Source organism: Oncorhynchus mykiss, chromosome 12 (genome assembly GCF_013265735.2).
Source record: "Oncorhynchus mykiss isolate Arlee chromosome 12, USDA_OmykA_1.1, whole genome shotgun sequence".
In the NCBI taxonomy this organism is placed as follows: Eukaryota; Metazoa; Chordata; class Actinopteri; order Salmoniformes; family Salmonidae; genus Oncorhynchus; species Oncorhynchus mykiss.
In genome coordinates, this window is record NC_048576.1 from 78264603 (window position 1) to 78288328 (window position 23726).

The window sequence follows — 23726 nt, forward strand, 5'->3', positions numbered from 1 at the left end:
CAAGAAACACAAACAGCGCACCAACATGACACAGAAACAATGACGACTGGGGGAAAAACAAAAGGAGTGACATATAAAGGGCAGGTAATCAAGGAGGTGATGGAGTCCAGGTGAGTGTCATTATGCACAAATGCGCGTAACACTGGTGACAGGTGTGCGCCTTAAACGAGCAGCCTGGTGACCTAGAGGCCGGAGAGGGAGCACACGTTACAGTGCTACTATGACTGACCCTGTAAAACAACACAAAACAACATATTTCACAGTACCTATCTGGTGTATGTGACAATAAAACATTTTTTTATCCCAGGAAATGATAGGGGTAATTAAGCCTAATGAATGCCCCTAACGACATTATACAATATTACCTCTCTTTTTCTCAGTCATCCATCCTGTCTCAGTGCCTATGGTATGGTACCTTTTGTTTCGCTTTTACCATTGCTGTACCAAAATATCCATCATAACCACACATCTCCTCCTGGCCCTCCTGTCACAAGACAACGTGGTTTTATGAAATGGTGCAACCACGACCCTGATACCATAGTGAGAAAATGATTCAGATTTGACATTACATTGGTTTCAAATGACTACACTGCATCCATGATGTGTCATTACATAATCTGCAGTAATTATTATTCCATAGAGTCACACTGGCAACAAACCGCCATTAGAAAGTGCTAGAGACACCCTCAGAAGTGACTATGAAGGAGGAGCAAAGACCATGGCTGCTGTTGTTGCTGCTATTGTTGTTGATGGTGCAGCTAGGGCTAGGTGGATTAGTTCAGTTAAATCAGCGCTGACGGGGACAGTTTTCAATTCACTTCATTCATTATCACATAGCTGGGCTATGCCCTCGTTGTGTGCCATCCCAGATCAGCTTTTTTTGACCTTGCATGGTTTCAGTGATCAGTCTGTTCGTTTTATCGCTTTTTCCTCCTCTTTTATCTTTTCCAAGGCCAGTTGAGCTCTGCTGTAGGTGAGTGGATTAAAGAATAAAGAGAGAAGTCCCCCAAGCGGGTTGCATTCACGTCAATACTTTCCACTGCCTTTGAAAATCCCCTTTTACTAGAAAAAAAGACTGCTGAACAACATTTCACAATGTTCTAACTAGACAGATATTCATTTAATATATTTTATACTGATCTGTACCTCCCCTCAGTCCAGTGTTAACTCCTATATTCATTTGGCAGCGGTGGCTCACCGCTGCTAAATTGTTGCCACTGATGCAAAAAAAATAAGTATATATTTCTGCCAAGATGCACTTTTAAATGGATAGTTGTTAGCTCAATGACTGGAAATCTATGGGAACAGCTAGCATGTCATTGCGCTAACTCTAGTAGCTAGTAGCAATGCCCCCAGAGTTATGGGGGGCTGGGGGAAGAGAGTTCCAGAGTTTGGGGGGGGGGGGGCAGCAGCGCTGAAAGTCTTGTTTTGTGGATGGTTAAATAAAGGTTAAATAAAAATAAATGTTACGGAGGTGAAAGAAGGCAGATTTGGTGGCGGACTTGATGTGGGGCTCGAAGGAGAGAGTGGGGTCCAGGATGACCCCCAGATTTCAGACCTCGGATAATGGGCAGATGGTGCAGCCATCAATGGACATCATGAGGTCACCCACTTTCTTGAGGGGAACTTTGGAAGCCACCAGCATGACCTCAGTTTAATTGCTCTTGAGTTTGAGAAGATTGGGTGTCATCCAGTTTTTGATGTCCTAGAGACAGTTGATCAGAGACAGGGGAAACAGGTGAGAGGTGGGTGTGGATGTAAATCTGGGTGTCAACCGAATAGCAGTGGATTTAGTTGAACCTGATGTTTTTTTTACTGTTAGCGATTGTAGATGTTACAGTGATGTGTTTCTGTTTGTTCACTCTCTATTCCAGGGCCCTGGTATATCAGAGGAGGCGATGGTCACTGAGCCTCCCCACTCGCAGCAGCCCGGGGCATGCCACAGCTTTGTACAGGAACACTTCCAGGCACAATACAAGTGAGTTTCCAGTTTGCCAGGTCTGCCCATAGCATACTGCTAGAGAATAGCCCTATTACTATCTGCACCTTAGTCCTGCAAGCATTGATGAAATTGATGGCATCTGAGCTGAGCCGAGTAGAAGACAGTTGACTCAATTCCTGGAATTTAATGTGGAAAGTCATGGACTTGTGCTAATGTAAAAACTGCTGCCTTGCATCTTGAAGGACAGGTGAAAAATAAATGAATTACTATACAGGGAATTGTCTCTCATATTTGTGTCAGTCAACAATTTCCCTCAGATTCAGTGTCTTGAATGTAAAACAGAAGAGTTACTTTTCTCTCCTTTGTTCATTGTGAAATATTTTTCATGGCTCAACCTGCTCCTTAGATGATAATGCTAGAAAACAATAAATCATTAAAAAGTGTCAAAATGTGACAGCTTTTGTTATTTTATTTACATTAGGAGCCAGTTGTGTTTTTGTCTAACCCATTCTATTCCTGTCAGTGCACCTGGATGAGGTTGCGAGGGAGTCTGTTGTTGAGAGATTGATTGAGATTTAGGAAAACTTTGTAAGTTGGCTAAACAAAAACATATTGGGTAAAACTTTGTAAGTTGGCTAAACAAAAACATATTGGGTAAAACTTTTTAAGTTGGCTAAACAAAATCATATTGGGTAAAACTTTGTTGCCCATTCAAATTTTAATACATTTCCTTTAATTATGGTAATTATGGTAATTTGTGTGGAAATCAGTTTCATGCTTGTCTTGGTATAAGCTGTTAGTCCATCGGTCACACTGCCTGTAACTTGGTCTATTGGGTTTTGCACCTCTCCTATGAGTTCTTTACAATTATTGTACAACCAATGCAGAGTTAGGTATGGAAGCTTTTTTCACACATCACATTCGATTACCGATGACTCTTCGATCCAGTTCTCATTGATTGAATTAAATTGTAATTATCAGATAATGTGTAATGTAGATGCCATTATAAGTGGGTAGAGGTTGTATATGTATTAGCAGGAGAAAGAGTAACCTCATTAAATCACTGCAGACATTCCAGTAATTACTGAGCCTAGCTGGAGCATCAATACTGACAAGGCCCATGCACAGAGTGCAGTAAGAAAGACTGCCCCTCCACCTAACCTTTATGTCTCCTAGGTAACTAGGGACCCCTTCAAGTGCGTTTATGGTCCTGAGTAAAATGAGTGGGGTGGTTGGTTCTTGTTTGAGGTCAAGTGAAAAACGACAACTGTACAAATCGAATAGGCATAGATTACCTACATATTGAATAAACGTATACAATCTTTGCTCTAGTAGCTTTCCTGATAAGCTGTGATTGATGAACCTGATTGAGTTTTCACAGTTTTAGTCCTTATAACATTCCTTTCAATCTGTGTTCAGTGCCCCTCAGCGCCTGCTACAGCAGCTTTGAACCCAGAGCCTCTGAAGCTTCACAAGTGTTCATTTAATCTTGGAGATAAAGCCTCCTAGGTATTTCTATGAAACAGATGCATCTCACAGCTGTGGTCGGGAGATCACTGGAGCTGCTGAAGGTAGTGGAGCTGTTGCAGTACCTTCATCATGATTTGGCTGTCCACTCCTCTCACAGAGGTGCCAATGACAGTTCTGCATCCAACTGCCAAGTGTAAATCTCTGTCAAGCCCCCAATTTTACGTTAGCTGTACTCTTCTCTTTGTAACATTGACTAATGTCGTACTATATTGACAAGGAATTATGCAAACAACTGCACAATAGAACAGATGTATATTTGGACCTTTTAACTCTGTTGTGAAGTAATTAGAACACTTGCCACTCTGTGGAAGTTTCCATTTGCTTTGTAATTTCCTGCTTGTTTTTGTTTCCTCCATCTGCTAATTCCTTGGAAAATCAGCAGCTTGGTGTAATGCCTTTAATACATCTGTCAGAGCGCATCCCTTAATTGCTACCCACTGATGAATGTTTCTGCTTTGACACCCGGGAAATGGGCGTGTCTAGACAGGAAGCAGCCATAGCTAGCGCGGGAGCCATAGCTAGCTCACCCACTCAAACACTGTGCCAGATTCACCCAGGGTGATTCAGACTGGAATCCAACACTTGACTGATGATCACTGATAGTATAACTTCAAAAACAGCATAACTTTGCATTTCAGAGCTACAGCATGGCTTTAGTTCAGTGGAAAAGAGCTCTGGACTATATAGAAATGTCTCTCAAGGAATATTCCATAGCCATATCTTTCCATAACCATCTGATTTTGTCCCTTAGGCCAGTCCAAATCACTTACTCAGGCAACAGCATCATTATCTGAGATGAGGATTGAGGCCTGGGTGTGAAAGTGTAAGACTGAAAAGCTACTGTCAAAGCTTTTTTAGATTAATGTGTGAAAGTGGGATTCAGAGTCGCAGTGGTCAGTGAAATTGCAAAATACTGTATATATTTTATATGATTAAATATTTGTCATACTAATAACTAATATGATACTAACTAATATGATACTATGATACTTACGATGTTTGTTGTGCTATTTGTTTTAGGAACAGCCTTTGGAGTCTCTATCTTTGATTTGTTAACTATTCCTCTGTCCCTCTCTCATTGCCCTCCAGCATTTGAGTCCTGGGTGTAACACTACAGTATGTAATATAATTATCACTGTAATGGGTCTGTTTGTCACTATACAATCACCAGGCCCATTATACTTGACAAGATTTAGTCAGTTTACAAACAAGCTTCATATATACTGACAGGCCTTTTATCTCTTAAGTTTTTGATTCTGATTTGATTTGACGTTCATCACATGTTGGTGTCATTCAATTGACTGTACGGTACCGTTATTACAATTCTCTTTGTCTGAATGTGATGTCTCCGCAAAAGTGAAGTGCCTACTCTAACTCTGGAAGTATTGATTTTGAACCTATTATTTCTCTACAGCTCTGTAGACTCTGATCACATCATGCATTGCCCAGTTCTTGAAGGTAAAGCTTTGATATAGCTAGTTTTGTTCTCATCCCACAGCATGACTCACTGCCTAGCATGGGTAATATGCAGTGAAATTCTCTGTGGTATCTGTCAAGCTCTGCTCATTAGAGTGAAGCCAAACGGCAGGCAGCAGAGCATGTCAGATTATGGACGTGGTGTACTGTAGTTTCACTGGAAGCCCAGCCTTTTTACAGCGGCACGAAAACCCACCACTCTCTCTCGCTTCTCGCCTCTCTTTGTCTGAATCATTTTGACTGGGTGACCTTTGTTTTGTCTCACCACTTAATTTATTAATATTTCTGCAGGAGGGTTGAATAAAAAGGGCTTTGAAGCATTTTTGAGATTACTGTGACTCAAGGTAATTCCTTTGTTTTGACTGGATGCTCAGGATCACCTGCTGAACGATGCCTTACATCATAAATCACACAATGTGATTTTCTGGATTTTTGTTTTAGGTTCCATCTCTCACAGTTGAAGTGTACCTATGATCAAAATTACAGACCTCTACATGCTTTGTAATTTGGAAAACCTGCAAAATCGGCAGTGTATCAAATATTTGTTCTCCCCACTGTATATATTATTAGTTATTTATTTTTCTCTGAAAACTTGGGGGGCCAAATAAAACATCCTGCAAGCCAAATTGGGGGAACCCTGCTTTAGACAAATCAAATCAAATCAAATTTTATTTGTCACATACACATGGTTAGCAGATGTTAATGCGAGTGTAGCGAAATGCTTGTGCTTCTAGTTCCGACAATGCAGTAATAACAAGTAATCTAACTAACAATTCCAAAACTACTGTCTTGTACACAGTGTAAGGGGATAAAGAATATGTACATAAGGATATATGAATGAGTGATGGTACAGAGCAGCATAGGCAAGATACAGTAGATGGTATCGGGTACAGTATGTACAAATGAGATGAGTATGTAAACAAAGTGGCATAGTATAGTATAAAGTGGCTAGTGATACATGTATTACATAAGGATACCGTCGATGCTATAGAGTACAGTATATCCGTATGCGTATGAGATGAATAATGTAGGGTAAGTAACATTTATATAAGGTAGCATTGTTTAAAGTGGCTAGTGATATATTTACATCATTTCCCATCAATTCCCATTATTAAAGTGGCTGGAGTTGAGTCAGTGTCAGTGTGTTGGCAGCAGCCACTCAGTGTTAGTGGTGGCTGTTTAACAGTCTGATGGCCTTGAGATAGAAGCTGTTTTTCAGTCTCTCGGTCCCAGCTTTGATGCACCTGTACTGACCTCGCCTTCTGGATGATAGCGGGGTGAACAGGCAGTGGCTCGGGTGGTTGATGTCCTTGATGATCTTTATGGCCTTCCTGTGACATCGGGTGGTGTAGGTGTCCTGGAGGGCAGGTAGTTTGCCCCCGGTGATGCGTTGTGCAGACCTCACTACCCTCTGGAGAGCCTTACGGTTGAGGGCGGTGCAGTTGCCATACCAGGCGGTGATACAGCCCGCCAGGATGCTCTCGATTGTGCATCTGTAGAAGTTTGTGAGTGCTTTTGGTGACAAGCCGAATTTCTTCAGCCTCCTGAGGTTGAAGAGGCGCTGCTGCGCCTTCTTCACGATGCTGTCTGTGTGAGTGGACCAATTCAGTTTGTCTGTGATGTGTATGCCGAGGAACTTAAAACTTGCTACCCTCTCCACTACTGTTCCATCGATGTGGATAGGGGGGTGTTCCCTCTGCTGTTTCCTGAAGTCCACAATCATCTCCTTAGTTTTGTTGACGTTGAGTGTGAGGTTGTTTTCCTGACACCACACTCCGAGGGCCCTCACCTCCTCCCTGTAGGCCGTCTCATCGTTGTTGGTAATCAAGCCTACCACTGTTGTGTCGTCCGCAAACTTGATGATTGAGTTGGAGGCGTGCGTGGCCACGCAGTCGTGGGTGAACAGGGAGTACAGGAGAGGGCTCAGAACGCAACCTTGTGGGGCCCCAGTGTTGAGGATCAGCGGGGAGGAGATGTTGTTGCCTACCCTCACCACCTGGGGGCGGCCCGTCAGGAAGTCCAGTACCCAGTTGCACAGGGCGGGGTCGAGACCCAGGGTCTCGAGCTTGATGACGAGCTTGGAGGGTACTATGGTGTTGAATGCCGAGCTGTAGTCGATGAACAGCATTCTCACATAGGTATTCCTCTTGTCCAGATGGGTTAGGGCAGTGTGCAGTGTGGTTGAGATTGCATCGTCTGTGGACCTATTTGGGCGGTAAGCAAATTGGAGTGGGTCTAGGGTGTCAGGTAGGGTGGAGGTGATATGGTCCTTGACTAGTCTCTCAAAGCACTTCATGATGACGGATGTGAGTGCTACGGGGCGGTAGTCATTTAGCTCAGTTACCTTAGCTTTCTTGGGAACAGGAACAATGGTGGCCCTCTTGAAGCATGTGGGAACAGCAGACTGGTATAGGGATTGATTGAATATGTCCGTAAACACACCGGCCAGCTGGTCTGCGCATGCTCTGAGGGCGCGGCTGGGGATGCCATCTGGGCCTGCAGCCTTGCGAGGGTTAACACGTTTAAATGTCTTACTCACCTCGGCTGCAGTGAAGGAGAGACCGCATGTTTTCGTTGCAGGCCGTGTCAGTGGCACTGTATTGTCCTCAAAGCGGGCAAAAAAGTTATTTAGTCTGCCTGGGAGCAAGACATCCTGGTCCGTGACTGGGCTGGGTTTCTTCCTGTAGTCCGTGATTGACTGTAGACCCTGCCACATGCCTCTTGTGTCTGAGCCGTTGAATTGAGATTCTACTTTGTCTCTGTACTGGCGCTTAGCTTGTTTGATAGCCTTGCGGAGGGAATAGCTGCACTGTTTGTATTCGGTCATGTTACCAGACACCTTGCCCTGATTAAAAGCAGTGGTTCGCGCTTTCAGTTTCACACGAATGCTGCCATCAATCCACGGTTTCTGGTTAGGGAATGTTTTAATCGTTGCTATGGGAACGACATCTTCAACGCACGTTCTAATGAACTCGCACACCGAATCAGCGTATTCGTCAATGTTGTTATCTGACGCAATACGAAACATCTCCCAGTCCACGTGATGGAAGCAGTCTTGGAGTGTGGAGTCAGCTTGGTCGGACCAGCGTTGGACAGACCTCAGCGTGGGAGCCTCTTGTTTTAGTTTCTGTCTGTAGGCAGGGATCAACAAAATGGAGTCGTGGTCAGCTTTTCCGAAAGGGGGGCGGGGCAGGGCCTTATATGCGTCGCGGAAGTTAGAGTAACAATGGTCCAAGGTCTTTCCTCCCCTGGTTGCGCAATCGATATGCTGATAAAATTTGGGGAGTCTTGTTTTCAGATTAGCCTTGTTAAAATCCCCAGCTACAATGAATGCAGCCTCCGGATAAATTGTTTCCAGTTTGCAGAGAGTTAAATAAAGTTCGTTCAGAGCCATCGATGTGTCTGCTTGGGGGGGGATATATACGGCTGTGATTATAATCGAAGAGAATTCTCTTGGTAGATAATGCGGTCTACATTTGATTGTGAGGAATTCTAAATCAGGTGAACAGAAGGATTTGAGTTCCTGTATGTTTCTTTCATCGCACCATGTCACGTTAGTCATAAGGCATACGCCCCCGCCCCTCTTTTTACCAGAAAGATGTTTTTTCCTGTCTGCGCGATGCGTGGAGAAACCTGTTGGCTGCACCGCTTCGGATTGCGTCTCTCCAGTAAGCCACGTTTCCGTGAAGCAAAGAACGTTACAGTCTCTGATGTCCCTCTGGAATGCTACCCTTGCTCGGATTTCATCAACCTTGTTGTCAAGAGACTGGACATTGGCAAGAAGAATGCTAGGGAGTGGTGCGCGCTGTGCCCGTCTCCGGAGTCTGACCAGAAGACCGCCTCGTTTCCCTCTCTTTCGGAGTCGTTTTTTTGGGTCGCTGCATAGGATCCACTCCGTTGTCCTGTTTGTAAGGCAGAACACAGGATCCGCGTCGCGAAAAACATATTCTTGGTCGTACTGATGGTGAGTTGATGCTGATCTTATATTCAGTAGTTCTTCTCGACTGTATGTAATGAAACCTAAGATGACCTGGGGTACTAATGTAAGAAATAACACGTAAAAAAACAAAAAACTGCATAGTTTCCTAGGAACGCGAAGCCAGGCGGCCATCTCTGTCGGCGCCGGAAGAGTAGACACCTAACCTTTAGTAGATTGTTGTAATAATAGCTGTTATAACAAATATAATTAATTACATTATTTTTCAGGAAATGTGACACTGAACGTCCAGATACTTGGAAAAATGTATTTTACAGTGGTTAGTGCAGCCCGCAAGTGTTTTTTTTTGGGGCCGCCCATTTTTTTCTGGGGGGGGTGGGGATTTAGTTTTTGGTTAAAAGAAAATACTTAAATCAACAGGAAAATAGTTTAATTTAGGAAATCTGTTCCCATGTATTCCCACAAATAAAAAAAGAGACATACAATAAGTGCACAAAACATGCTTTTTCCATGTCATAGACTGACCAGGTGAATCCAGGTGAAAAGCTATGATCCCTTATTGATGTCACTGGTTAAATCCACTTCAGGCAGTGTAGATGAAGGGGAGGAGACGGGTTAAATAAGTATTGTCTCTCTCTCTCTCTCTCTCTCCCCCTCTCTCTCTCGCTCTATATATATATATTGTATTTTCCCCCAATTTCTCAATATAGGGGTAGGTAGCCAGCCTGATGGTTAGAGTGTTGGGCCGGCAACCGAAAGGTTGCTGGATCAAATCCCTGAGCCGACGAGGTAAAATTCTGTCGTTCTGCACCTGAACAAAGCAGTTAACCCACTGTTCCCCGGTAGGCTATCATTGTAAATAATAATTTGTTCTTAACTGACTTGGCTTGTTAAATTTAAAATATCCAATTACAATATTGTCTAATTGCTGCAGCTCCCCAACAGGCTCAGTATAGACAAAGGTTGATGATGCATCCTCTGAAACAGGACCCACCAAACTGTGCTTCTTAACCCCTGCCCGCTTAACCCAGAATCCAGCTGCACCAATGTGTCAGAGGAAATACCGTTCAACTGATTACCGAAGTCAGCCTGCAGGCACCTGGCCTACCACAAGGAGTCACTAGAGCATGATGTGCCATGTAAAGCACCCCCGGCCTAACCCGGTGCTGAATTTTTTTTACGTTCAACAGTTTCCCGTGTGTATCAAGAATTGTCTACCACCCAAAGGACATCCATCCAACTTAACACAACTGTGGGAAGCATTGGAGTCAACATGGGTCAGCATCCCTGTGGAATGCTTTCAACTCCTTGCAGAGTCCCTGCCCCTATGAATTGAGGTTGTTCTGAGGGCAAAGGGCTGTTTTGTACACTCGGTGTTTGTAATCGTATCTCAATGTAAATAAGGTATGAAATTATTGTTATTTTCAAATATAATCTCTTTTTGGGATTAGTTGGGGTCAATTTGCAGTGTACAAATTATTATAATTATGTTTTGGTCCCCCACTATCCGCTCCGTCAAAAATCGTCCCGTGGCTGCCTACCCCTGGGCTAGTGTTTAAGCTGACTCAAACTCCCACCCTTCAGCATCACTGCTTCATAGACAGGGATTCCCTCTCAAGTGCTGCTCACACTTCATCCATTAGGCATCACGGAAATATCACCTCCTTTTCCTTTAGGCCTAAGTGTTCCTTACCAATGCACAGTACATCTATGTTTTATTGGAGCTGCTGGAGTGTTATTTGTATGCAAGGAACATGGGCAGCTCCTCTGTTTCCTGTTGAGAATAAGACATCTGTAGGGGAGCGATCCACTCTGCCAAGAGAGAGCTCCACGCAGAGCCAGTGTCAGCTGGGTTGAGTTGAATAGGGCTTTATTCACTCTCCCCCACTCACCCCTGTGGGTCTGTCAGGTGCCTTCCTAGAAGGGAAACACATTTAAACAGCTATGCTCTGGATAAGATTTCCATGGTAGGCTACCCCTTGTAAAGGTTCCTGACATGCAGGCTGGAGAAGTGAAAGCTCTGTGCACTGATCATATGAAAAATTCTAAACACAAGAATAGGGAAATACTGTCTTAAAACATCGCCTTGCGGGGTAAAAGAGGAAGAGGGACATTTATGCTTGAAATTCAGATTTGCGAAGAAACCATAGCTTTGTCAACTTGTATTGATTGTATGCAGCAAAGTCATTGTTGAACTCAATTCCACTCCAGTCCTAAAGGCTATTATATTTTCAGGCAGCCTTGTGAAATGCTTTTCGCTTCCTGACTAGAAGAACCAGTCATGGAGTTCTTGCCATAGAACTATTACAGGATTTAGAAGTTCTTCAAGTCAAGTTCAATTCAAGTCCAGTTCAATAGCACTGCAGTCTGAGGACTTCCATGGAAATACCCTCTGACTCTTTGTTCAAACAATTAGTGATTTGCCAGAATAAGCAACTTCCTCTCCTAAACATAAAGGGGTTTGTTGGAGACAGTGTGTGAACCAGGTGTGGAAGGAAATATTGGTAAAATGGAAGATTTGCTCTCTTTTCCTGTCCTTTGAGTCCTATGGCCTGAATATTCATATAGGGAGTAAACAAGCCATATCTTAGGTCTGTTCTCTAATCTCCCCATGATGGTATTAGTGATCATTAGGGAATCGCTGCGTGCTGGTTCCCATTTAAAGGCCCAGTCGCACCGTGAGGGTTTTTCCCACTACCCACCCCCCTTACATCACTTATCTTTCCCATAGAAAATCTCTACAGCAACATCAAGACATACTGTACATACAGTGTGTCCATTTTAATAGCAAGTTGCACTTTCCTGCTGGCCTGACACAGAAGTGCATGTTCAGGTGTCTTAAACAGGCATCAAACTTCACACAATCTTGTTTTTCTTTCCACAGGTCATCGCTGACCTGCCCTCATTGTCATAAACAGAGCAACACCTTTGACCCTTTCCTCTGCATTTCACTTCCCATCCCTCTGCGCCACACCAGGTGAGTAATATCCCTGTTAGGGCACCAACCATACTGAATACACAACCATGCAACACATCACACCACACCATGGTACAACGTGCAGATATTAGGATACATCTGTCAGTGAGAGTCAAAGCCGTAGTAGACGGAAAGACTTGCCTTAGGTACAGACGTAGAAATAGACCGTAGACAAGACTCAAGCACTGGTGTCTTTTTAACGTCCCTTTCAGTCCTCTAGAGGCTCATAATGTTAGAGGAATGGATAAAGATCTGGAATAGCACAGAGAAACAATAGACCTGGCTGAGATGGACTGTACTTGAAGCCCAGAGGAAAGCCCTGAGGATCACCACCTCAGAAACCGGGAACAATGTCACATTTATGCCCAGGTCACAAAGATCACTCCATCCCTTTGACAACTTAGTTTTTTATTAAACGCAGAAGATAATGTTTCCTCTCACACACCGCCTGACAACACTAAGTCAAAACAGTATGGTTCTCACCTTTATTCTCCAGTGCAGATGGAGGAGTTGTCCTAATTGGAAAATATTATTTAGAGTCAAGCGATAAGTTTAACACCTATCTCAGATTCCTGGGCTGGGGTGTCATAGAAGTGCATGCAGATGTGTCCTCCTTTTGAGGTACCAGGGTGTGCCTAGCAAATTCAAAGCCTAACACACACTCATCTATCCAATCCTACACCACAAATGGACACTACAACCTTGATCTCATACTGTAGATCATAATTCATACTGAGCATGCAACGTAAAGCTAGAATCCTTAGTTACTACATGAATTTGAGAGTGGAGACATATTTCCAGCCCCTTTGTTATTGTTTCAATGAAGGATTCTAGCTTCAACAGGTATTATTGGTGCAGCACTCCACCAATCAGGCCTTAATGGCAGAGTGGCCGGACGGAAGCCACTCCTCAGTAAAAGGCACATGACATCCCACTTGGAGTTTGCCAAAAAGCACCTAAAGGACTCTCAGATCATGAGAAACAATATTCTCTGGTGTGATGAAACCAAGATTGAACTCTTTGGCCTGAATTTCAAGCGTCATGTCTGGAGGAAACCTGGCACCATCCCTACGGTGAAGCATGGTGGTGGCAGCATCATGCTGTGGGGATGTTTTTCAGCAGCAGGGACTGGGAGACTAGTCAGGATAGAGGGAAAGATGAACGTAGTATAGTACAGACAGATCCTTGATGAAAACCTGCTCCAGAGCACTCAGAACCTCAGACTGGGTCAATGTTCACCTTTCAACAGGGCAACAACCCTAAACACACACCCAAGACAACGCAATAATGGCTTCGGGACAAGTCTTTGAATGTCCTTGAGTGGCTCAGCCAGAGCCCTGAATTGAACCCGATCGAATATCTCTGGAGAGACCTGAAAATAGCTGTGCAGCGACGCTCCCCATCCAACCTGATCCAAGGATCTGCAAAGAAGAATGGGAGAAACTCTACCAATATCAGGTGTGCCAAGCTTGTAGCGTCATACCCAAGAAGACTCAAGGCTGTAATCGCTGCCATAGGTGTTTCAACAAAGTACTAAGTAAAGTAACATTTCTAAAAATCTGTTTTTGCTTTGTCTTTATGGGGTATTGTGTGCAGATTGATGAGGAAAAAAAACAAATGAATCCATTTTAGAATAAGGCTGTAACACAACAAAATGTGGAAAAAGTCAAAGGGTCTGAATACTTTCTGAACGTACTGTAGATGCAAAAATGTCATTTCAGCCTGTGGTGCCTGGCCTTAAGCAAGCTTTTATGCTAATTGGAGAATCGTTTTAAAAATCTAGCTCTAACAAACAGCTTGCCAGCCAAACTTTACATAATCGCCTCATTCGTTCTACTTTTGGCTAATGGCATTGAGTACTGTAGACAGTTATGAAAGGAAGAAACAGATGGCTTGCCTTTTAAGATTTTGTACATGGTTGCCCATGTAAGAAAAAAGGTGTCATATACAAAACTATCTCCATAAACCCTAACACAAAATAAAGTGCAGACTTTCAACGCCAACAGTCATTAACACCAACCCCAACCTCACACATATGCATTTATTTATTGGACTGCTACAGTACCTATTTTCTGACAGAAATGTGTTCCCACATGTCATATATACAGTATGTGGTTAGTTATGGTTAGTGTGTTAACCAATGTGGCAGAGTCAGCCCGACATGGACCCATATTGATGTTGTACCCTAATGAACTGAGTGGTATGGCAGGCGTCTCCATTTAAACACATTAACTTCACTAAATGAGCCGCTCATTACAGATCAGCATGTTATTACTGTAAAGATCCTTCAGAGATCTTGTTGTATAATGTTCCTGTCCTCCTGTGGAAAAGGTTTGCGATTCATTATCATGATTGATTCAGCTTTGTACTCAGAGACAGGGACCTAAACCTCTAAAAGGTGTTCTCGGGATGTAGCCACTATTTGCAGTAGTTTAGTATAATCATTGACTCAGATTACCATTCAGTTGAGGGCTTTATTTGAGTATTCAGTCACTGGGAATTGAATTCCCATAATAGGTATTGGATGCATCATGTAACGTTATAGATTGTTAATTATCCCTATGCCTGCCTTTCTAGTTTTGAGATGTTGAGTGTGTGGGGATGTTTTGCCGCTCCCAGAATGGTTCCAAACAAGGTAATTAGTATGAATTAGTAACGCTTGCCTGCTCAGAGCACCATTGATTAACTACTGCCTTCACTGTTTGTGTCTTGAGACACAAAAATAACCGTGATAATATGAGGCACTGTTTTGGTGTTCCTACTGCCTATTCAAAGGCAGATAAAGGAATGGACTCAGGTGCGCTGCGTCTGTGCATATAGATGTACACAGACTGCATGACCGCTTCATACCTCTCACTATAGCATGTGCTGAGAATCCTTGACACCCAGTGTAGAGGTTACCCTGAGTCCAGACAGCAAGGGATCTCACAGCTCAACAACCTTTACTTACCTTTCTAAGATATTGGTTCCCATTTGGGACTCTACCCTCCCACGTTCAGATGGAATGGTGGCGCATGGAACGCAAAAATATTCTTAGAAATATTTAACCTCCACACATTAACAAGTCCAATAGCTCAAATGAAAGATAAACACCTTGTTCATCTAGCCAGCAAGTCAGATTTCTAAAATGTTTTACGGCGAAAACATAGCACATATATATGTCAAACCACCACCAGACACAGCTCATTTGAATAGCCAAAACATGCAATCAACAAACGCAGGATTAAAAAATAAATCATTCACTAACCTTTTGAAAATCTTCATCAGATGACAGTAATAGGACATGTTACACAGTACATTTTTTTTTTCTTCAATAATATGCCATTTATATCCATAAATGTCCATTTACAGTGAGTTCATGTTCAGAAATTACTCAAAAATGTCCGCAGGAAATCTAGGTAGCGCGGCAAGATAACGTAAATAGACATCATAAACTTTGACTAAATACACATGTTCTACATATAGTTAGAAAGATACACTGTTTCTTTATGCAATCGCTTTGTTACAATTCTTTTTAACGTTACAGAAATCGCACACTATTCAATATTCTGAGACGGCGCTCAGATACAAGCTACATTTCTCCGTAATGTTGGAGTCAACAGAAACACAGATTTCAGCATAAATATTCCCTTACCTTCGATGGTCTTCGTTCAGAATGTTCTGGAAGGCTTCATACTTACCCAATACATCGTTTGGTTTCAAGTCTTGCGTCTTTGTATTAGCTACTGCTAATAACATCAGCTGAAATGCACCCAAAATGTCCTCTGGTCCGGAAAAGTTGCGCATCAAAACTTCAAAATTACATATTATATGTCGACTAAACAGGTCAAACTAAGTGCAGAAGCAAGCTTTATGATGTTTTAAACACACAAAACAAATTTCAATTCAATCGGTCATCGTCTGTCCTTCTCTTGAGTGCTGGAACAAAGGAATGGCTGGGACCAATTCGCGCCACAACGCACAACATATTTTCTCATGGCACGCACTAATTTCACTCCCATAGGGCCAATTTGAACGATTAAAAGCTCTACTGAATGAGGACATCTAGTGGAAGACATAGAAAGTCTCCCCAGAATCATAACTGGTTGGGAAGGGTGGGGGCGATGACGTCAAAGTTGCTCCAACTTTCATGACCACAAAAACTAGTTTGGAAGAATGCCTGCCCTGTGAGTTCTGCTATACTTACAGACATAATTCCAACGGTTTTAGAAGCTTTAGAGTGTTTTCTATCCAATAATAATTATTATATGCATATATTAGCAAATTTTGACAGATTTTTTTTTCAGTTTACTAGGGGTACCCAATTCCTCCAAAGGGGGCATAAGTCTGCCATATCCTTAACAGGTTTAAGTAATGCCTGAGAAGCCGGTGTTTGGAGGATATATTGGCACGGGTGTTGTTAGGCCCGAGAAGAAGTTGAGGGTGTAAGGGTTCGTTCCTTACGTCCTTCTTTGTGTTCATTGGTGAAATTAGCATTATGACAATATTTTTCATTAAATCATTCAAAAACCTTTATTAATGCAATTGCAGACAGAAGTTGACAAACAGGAACATAGCACGCATGTTTCTGAGTAAGTTCTACCTCAAACAAAATGTCTCAAGTTGTTTTATTAAACCAAAGTCCCGCCTTAGTGATGTCACTGACTACGTCATTACTTTTTTACTCCTGAGAGCAAAACCCTGCATCCATGGCTATACAAACATAGAGTTTCAGTGTTTATCTAAAAGCTAGGCAATAAATGTCTCCTCCCCAAATGTTGATCTATTGTAGCATGTCTGAGAAGTCTCTTATCTCCCACACTCCCCTGCAGAGTTCTGTCTTAGTCACACATTGAGTGAGAGAATGAGAAAACAACTGTGGTACCATTCTAAAACCATATAATGAAAATATATGTTGTTTATCTGTAGTCTAGGACCCTATAAATGTAAGGAGGGGTCTTATAACCCCTCCCCTTCTATTAATATAACATAAGCATAATCAGTTATTCTAATACATCAAACATTTGTACAGCCCAAAATCATGACCGCTAGGTGAATCCTGACAAGGGCCAGCAAACCGTGCCAATATATCCTCCAAACACCGGCTTCGAGGGCATTGTCACTTTTATACAATGGGTTACCAACATATTCAAATAATGATTTACATATTTTAATTAAAAACGTTATTTTGATGGATTTATTCATACTATTTCATCCTTCCACAAGATATTGTCCAGACACAAATCTAGGGTTGCTACCTAAGCCGATTGGTCGTTCATTCTATCGGTTCGGTTGCCAGAGACGCGACCCAGTCATTCAGTCTTTTTGTTCTTTATCTATGGACGTGACCCAGTCGTTCATTCTCAATATTCCATTGCCATATTGACTGCCGATGTTCTTATCACTTGCTTGCTAGCCAACTATGGTTAACTTACAGTCACGTCAACAGTGCAGCCAGAATAACAACAAAGTAGCTGCATTTGCATTTTAAGCTGTTTTCTAGTGACATTTATTTGGATACGTCCATAACAATGAGCTAATGATGCACGATTTTACCTGGCGTAGAACATGTGCTCTCTCGTCAGGACACTGTTGTTTAAGAGCTAGCCAACATCACAGCTAACACAATCACTTCGAACTGAAACTGGAAAAACTTCAAACTAGCTGCTCTTCGTTTAGTTTGACCTGTTTTCTATTGATAGTTATTTGTATATATCCAGAGAAATTATGCTAATTCATGATTTAGACTGTCTGAGAAAAGCTGCCTACCTGTCTGTCTCATCCCAACTCCCAACACGTTCATTACTATGGGACAGCTGGAGATCGAATTTGAATATTGAAACAATATTGCAAATGTCGGAGTGACAGACAGCAAGGTTTATTCAAATCTCTGCTGTTGAGGATGAAATGTTAGATGCTTTTCATAGTGGAGTTTATAAATTGCCTGGCTGGGCTGATGAGACAGTGGATTGCGCAATGAATGGAACAGAGTAAATAGGCATTTTAACATCATTGATTTTGCCGGTGGTAACTTGTGGAATAGACACCTGCTGGAATGAGGTTTTAACCAATCAGCATTCAGGATTAGACCCACCCGTTGTATAATACTGTATATCCCCCACTGCTGTGTGTCCTCTGTCCCCATGTGTGATAATGCCTGTGTGCTGGCAGTGGCATCTCTCACTATCTTTATCATGTTAAATCTTCTCCATGGTGGATTATAGAGCAGGTCATCAACAAGACATCACAAAACTCACTTTAATTGATAATTGTCATTAGTCTGCTGGACAATGTAGATACACAGGTAAAATGGGAGCTGTCTCAGTATGGCCTTGTAAATAACAACATACCAATGACTTAGTCTCTGAAGAGCTAATGAAAATGGTAGCAGTAAAAATGGTAGTGATTTCAATGCAGCGGCTATTCTCTCTCTCTCGCTCTTTCCCCTTCACTCGACAGGTCTTTGTGTGTTACTCTGGTCTTCAGTACGAAGGGCCAGAGATACCTGCGCATCGGGCTGGCTGTGCCTCTCTTTGGTTCGCTGGCCTTTCTTAGAAGGATGTTGGCGGATGAGGGGAAGATCTCCCCAGACCAGGTAGGTGATCTTGTCTCACTCTTCTTGATGATGCACACTATCCTCAGATTCACTTTCACTCCATTTTCCAAGTCTCTGATTAAATAAAATGGATACTCTTGCTAACTCTCGCTCTCCCTCTCTCCCTCTCTCTTTCAGGTGATCCTGACAGAGATCTACACCACAGGCTTTCAGCGCTCCTTCTTTGATGAGGAGGATCTGACGTGCATAGCCGAGACTGACATCATCTATGCCTTCCAGGCCCCGCCCCTATACATCAGAGGAGGCTCTGCACTACTCTCAGGTAACCGTAGCAACAACTACATATTCCAGGGACATTCAGATCAATATCACCACTATCATCCAAGATCATCCAATAGAATCTGTCCCTTTTCCACTGTATGAGCAAGCAGGGGTCATTTCAGTCCCATCGTGAAATAAGCCTTTCTCAGTCAAGAGCATATAGAGGTACTGTAATAACAGAATGGGATGTACAACCTCTGTGAAATACCAGGGTATTATGTGAAAGTCTGTCCTTCCTCTGGTGGTGATAATTACATGCTCTTTGTACTGTAGCTTTTACCCAAACTGTGCACAAGCCTTCCAAACATCAGGATGAACAACTGAGGAGAAATGCATTGTTTCTTTTTAAACAAGATAATGAATGACCTTGCTGTGAGAAAACAGACACACACACACATTTGTTTGTGTACTTTGGGTCTGATAGATTCCATGAGGAACTCACAATGTAGAATAAGAAGTCCTTGGGGAATATGTGTGCTTATAAACACATTTTCAATAAAACTCAGATGCTCAAATCTACTCAAATCACCATTATTTTCCGCAAAGATTTGCTGTCATCGAATGATTTATGTTTGAAATATCTCTCCTCTGTAATTGTACTGATGATGTGAAGGGCAAACAGACATTGTTCCCAGAAGCCAGATTGTGTGGATAGTTTTACCACATTTTTCACCCTGGGTTTTGCAGAGCTGGGTTTGTCCCTGAAAATGATACTTCTTTGCATCACCACCGAGCAAAGTTATTGGAGAAATCTGTCTCTCCTTTATCATCTTTGGTTAGACCACACGTAATCGACTACTCAGTTTGATTGGTCTGCACACACACACACACGCACGCACGCACGCACACACACACACACACATACACACACTAACACACACACACACATACACACACACACACACACACACACACACTGAATCCTCCTGGGATGTTTTCTCAGACTGGGGTTGATATGGAGAGGCCTCTCTCACCACCTCCCTGCTGAACAGAGCATCCTCTCATTTCATGCACATCCAGTCTGATAACAGAACTCAAACACTGTTACACAATGAATACTGAGTAATCATTTTGTAATCATTATCTATTTGGCCTAAAGCTGACGGGCATGAAATGTGGTACTGTACTGACGGAGGAGGCTTCACCTCAGCTTATACCTCATTGGGTTGTGTAATGTGCCTCTTTAAATCATGATGAGTTGTCACTGCTCATAAACGTTAATGGTCACTGCTGCTAATGGAAGATACATATTGTGTACTTGAAATCAATATGCCTTTATGAATCATGCACCTCACGCACATTAACTATGAATGGGAATGGAGTCGTATCTGTTCTTCCCCAGAACAGTGTCTAAACTGATTTAAAAGACTCCTCTACTATACCACTCCTGTACTACTCCCTAGTTTACATACAGCATACTTCACTCACTACTTCTCTCAGTATGAAAAGCATGTGGGACTCTACAGAACTCTTTTCAGCCTCTCTGCTTGGAAGAAATCCTTTCAATAAGCAATTGACAGCGTTGGTCAGGTACAGGGCTGGCAGTGTCTTTGAGTGAAGTGGCCTCTAAAGACTGACCAGACAGCAGCTAATTTCTCCACAGTTTCTGGGTCAGGAGGACTGCCATAATGCCTCTATAGCTGGAAGTTAAAGTTTCTAAAGTGTTCATGTTTGGCTTTGCTCTTGTTACAGAAAACCTGAGCTCGCCTGAATTGTATAGTAACTCCTAGACAGAGATGTTCAACACTAGTGTTGCAGGCTTGTGCTTTGACAAACTGGATATGTCTGAATACCTAGACTGTCTGAATGGAGTGTCTCGAGTACCAATAGAAGCTGTCAAGCTGAGGCATCAACTGAAATGAATTGTAGCACTTACTGTATAGCTAAAAAAAAATGAGAGCCTTGGCACCATGTTACAGTATATTAGTTGGTGAATTCAGAGGGTGACTCACTTTAAGCACATCAGCGACTGGCTGTCACTAATGGCTCTCACTAAATGTCCTAGAATCATGTTCAAAATCATACAAATGTGAAGCAGGGGCTGTCCACTGTTTGACACACAGCCTATCAGTAATGTCACTTCACACCTTGATGAGTGGCCTGTAGAAAAATGGTGGAGTGTGCGTTTGTCTGTGCCTGGCAGCATTTTCATTTGATGGTTGTCAGCGAGGAGAATGAGTAATTGAGTCGCTGTCATCAAGGTTTACATGAACTATCTACAATGTATGGAATATCCCAGTGTGGCACAAAAGATTCACGAGAGATGATGGTGTCTGGGAGTATTTTCCCTCCTGCCTGACCTTTCATAGCATGGTGAAATAGGAAGAGAGGTGTAAGCACTTTCTATGTCAGTTTATGTAAACATTGATTCTGTACCCACAAAGCTCCATTGTCATGGCAATTCTCATAGAAGTATCTTATTTCACATTCAGTGAAGTGCATCATACACACAGATAACATGTTTTTTTTCCCATCAGGTATTCCCCTTCTTCAGGTTGCATTTGGTTGACAGTGTCTTGGTTGTTCATACCAGGCTCATATTCAGGAAATTAATAACAGATTGCATGACTTCATCTAATCAATGACTGATCCAAACTCAGTCGACTCTGCAGCCCACCATGACATGGTTTGTCCATTGTGTCTCTAATATAGTATGGTTGTAATACAGTATGCTGCCTAGCTGCCAGGCCATAGAGTTCCCCCTGTCAGGGCATCAGTGGGATTTTCAACATGTGCTTCAATTTACTGTCTAACAAACAGCCTGGGCTTCCAGTTTAGGTGGAACTGATGTGGAACACTTGTTTGAAAAGCCCAATAATTAGTTCAGGCTCCTCAGTGAGGACATTCAGGAGACGAACGCCATGAAGTCATCACTAGGGCTGTTACGGTGACTGTATTACTCAAATTCTCATGACCATTTAGTCATGGTAATTAGGCTTCTCCAAGCTCTGATGCTGCTGATGGTTATTAGTAGCCTACCAAACTTACTAACTATGAAAGGATCGACACAGGAGATAGGAAGCAGGTACAGGGAGTGAAGGTGTAATAACTGACGGACATGAAACAGAACAGGAACAGCGTCTGAACAGGAACACATAACAACAATTAATGCAGACACAGGGAACACCACCGAGGAACAGACAGATATACAGGGGCAATCAACCACGTGAAGTCCAGGTGAGTCCAATGAGCTCTGCTGCGTGTAATGATGGTGACAGGTGCGTGTAAAGACGGGTAGCCTGGCACCAGGGAGGGGGAGCGGGTGTAAACGTGACAAGCTACCTAGTACTCAGCACTATATTGTCCCTCTAATCACTCTGACATCAATGCAAATGTAATCGAAAATCTAATCAAACACTTCATGAGAGGCAATGAGCTCATGTTGCGCAACATATCTTTAGACTATGCAATTGCGTGCTAAAACAGAGTGATGGCCTCTATTAAAAAGAGGAGGATCCCATCAGCTTTATGTAGGCTAGGCCTACTATATTTATTTCTCAACTTTCCTAATATTAAGCACATTTCTTCTCTTTACAACAGGAGTATAGCCTACCTGACTGGCATGAAAATTAACTACGGGAAAAGTGTCCTCCATTCGTTATTTAAGTGCATAGATGACGTGCATTTTTTCCCCTGTCCCTGTTTCGAGACCGGTTTATGATAATGGTCCATTCTAAATCAAAACAAATTTCACATATATTATTTAGTATATGTAAAGACAAAATTAAGTCAAGAACAGTCTGATGCGTGACAATATTAGCCTATCACTTGTGAATGATATATTATCACTTGTGAATGATGCCCTAACTAACATGGTACAAGCACACCAAGACAGTCGTGAAGAGGGCACGACAAAACCTATTCCCCCTCAGGAGACTGAAAAGATTTGGCATGGGTCCTCAGATCCTCAAAAGGTTCTACAGCTACACCATCGAGAGCATCCTGACGGGTTGTGTCACTGCCTGGTATGGCAACTGCTCGCCGCTAATAACATTTGATTTGATTAAATGTGTACAGCCTGCGCAAATGCCTTTCATGTGACTTCTTTCAAATCATCATTAGTGGCATCATGCAGCCTTGTATTAAAAATACAAACAATGTTCTATACGTTTTGATCACAACTACAGTTGCTTAAATAACTCTAAATTTAGCATATAGGAAGACCTGCTTCTTTGTTAACCACTCAACACAGAATAGCCGGATGAATAGCAGGATTTCCCTCAGAAATCCTTTAGAGAAAATATATTTTCGATTTTATTCATACTATAAAAAAATGCCACAAAATTCTAAGCGAATCTTGTCTGCAAAATGAACTAGTGTAGCCCACAGCCATATGGCATAGCCAGATCAGGACCTAACATAAGGACAAAGAGTATGTTATTCTGTTCTTCTGAACTTTTCTTCATATCCTGTTTCTTTAGACCTGTCTAAAATACATAATGGATTTATTGTGATGGTGTAGGCTATGGATTTATTAGACTTTTTAAAATATAGATGTTCCAAATGATGTCTGCATCAGTGGCTTTCTATGCTATGTGTGGAAGTGCTGAATGTGTTTATGTTAATTATTGGTCAATTTCCATGAGACCGGCAGTTATTTGCTCGACAATCACCGGCTGACAAAATTTCATGACCGCCACAGCCCTAGTAATCACTGACGTCTCAGTCTCGGTATGTGGTCAGTTTGGTGTCTGTCTTCGCTATAGGGCTTCATGGCTTTCTTGAAACCAGTCAATACCTGACCCTTCTAATCCAGTCATTGAAGTGGTTCTCTTTGGGGGCAGAGGTGTTTAATTACTGGCTTTCACAGTGTTCAGGCTGGCTCATCCTGTCCTTCACATCTGTCAGGGAATTTAAAATTAAAGTGTTTCTCAGACGTAACCCTAGACTACAGGAGAGTGAATACACAACTCTTCCATGATCTTATAGAGAGTCATATCACTCATCACAGGAGACTACAATCAACAGGCATATTAAATTACATTTGTGTGTGCGTGCGTGCGTGTGT

At 42.4% G+C, this 23726-nt stretch overlaps 1 protein-coding gene across 1 annotated transcript in view; it reads left to right on the forward strand.

Annotated features, from left to right (window-relative positions):
• Positions 1 to 23726, forward strand: part of LOC110538507 (ubiquitin carboxyl-terminal hydrolase 43) — a 94376-nt gene that overhangs the window by 39833 nt on the left and 30817 nt on the right. Inside the window, exons 3-6 of the mRNA XM_036938592.1 lie at positions 1875 to 1978; positions 11770 to 11862; positions 18301 to 18436; positions 18575 to 18719. Coding sequence (XP_036794487.1) covers positions 1875 to 1978; positions 11770 to 11862; positions 18301 to 18436; positions 18575 to 18719 — 478 coding nt within the window. The remainder of the gene's footprint in view (positions 1 to 1874; positions 1979 to 11769; positions 11863 to 18300; positions 18437 to 18574; positions 18720 to 23726) is intronic.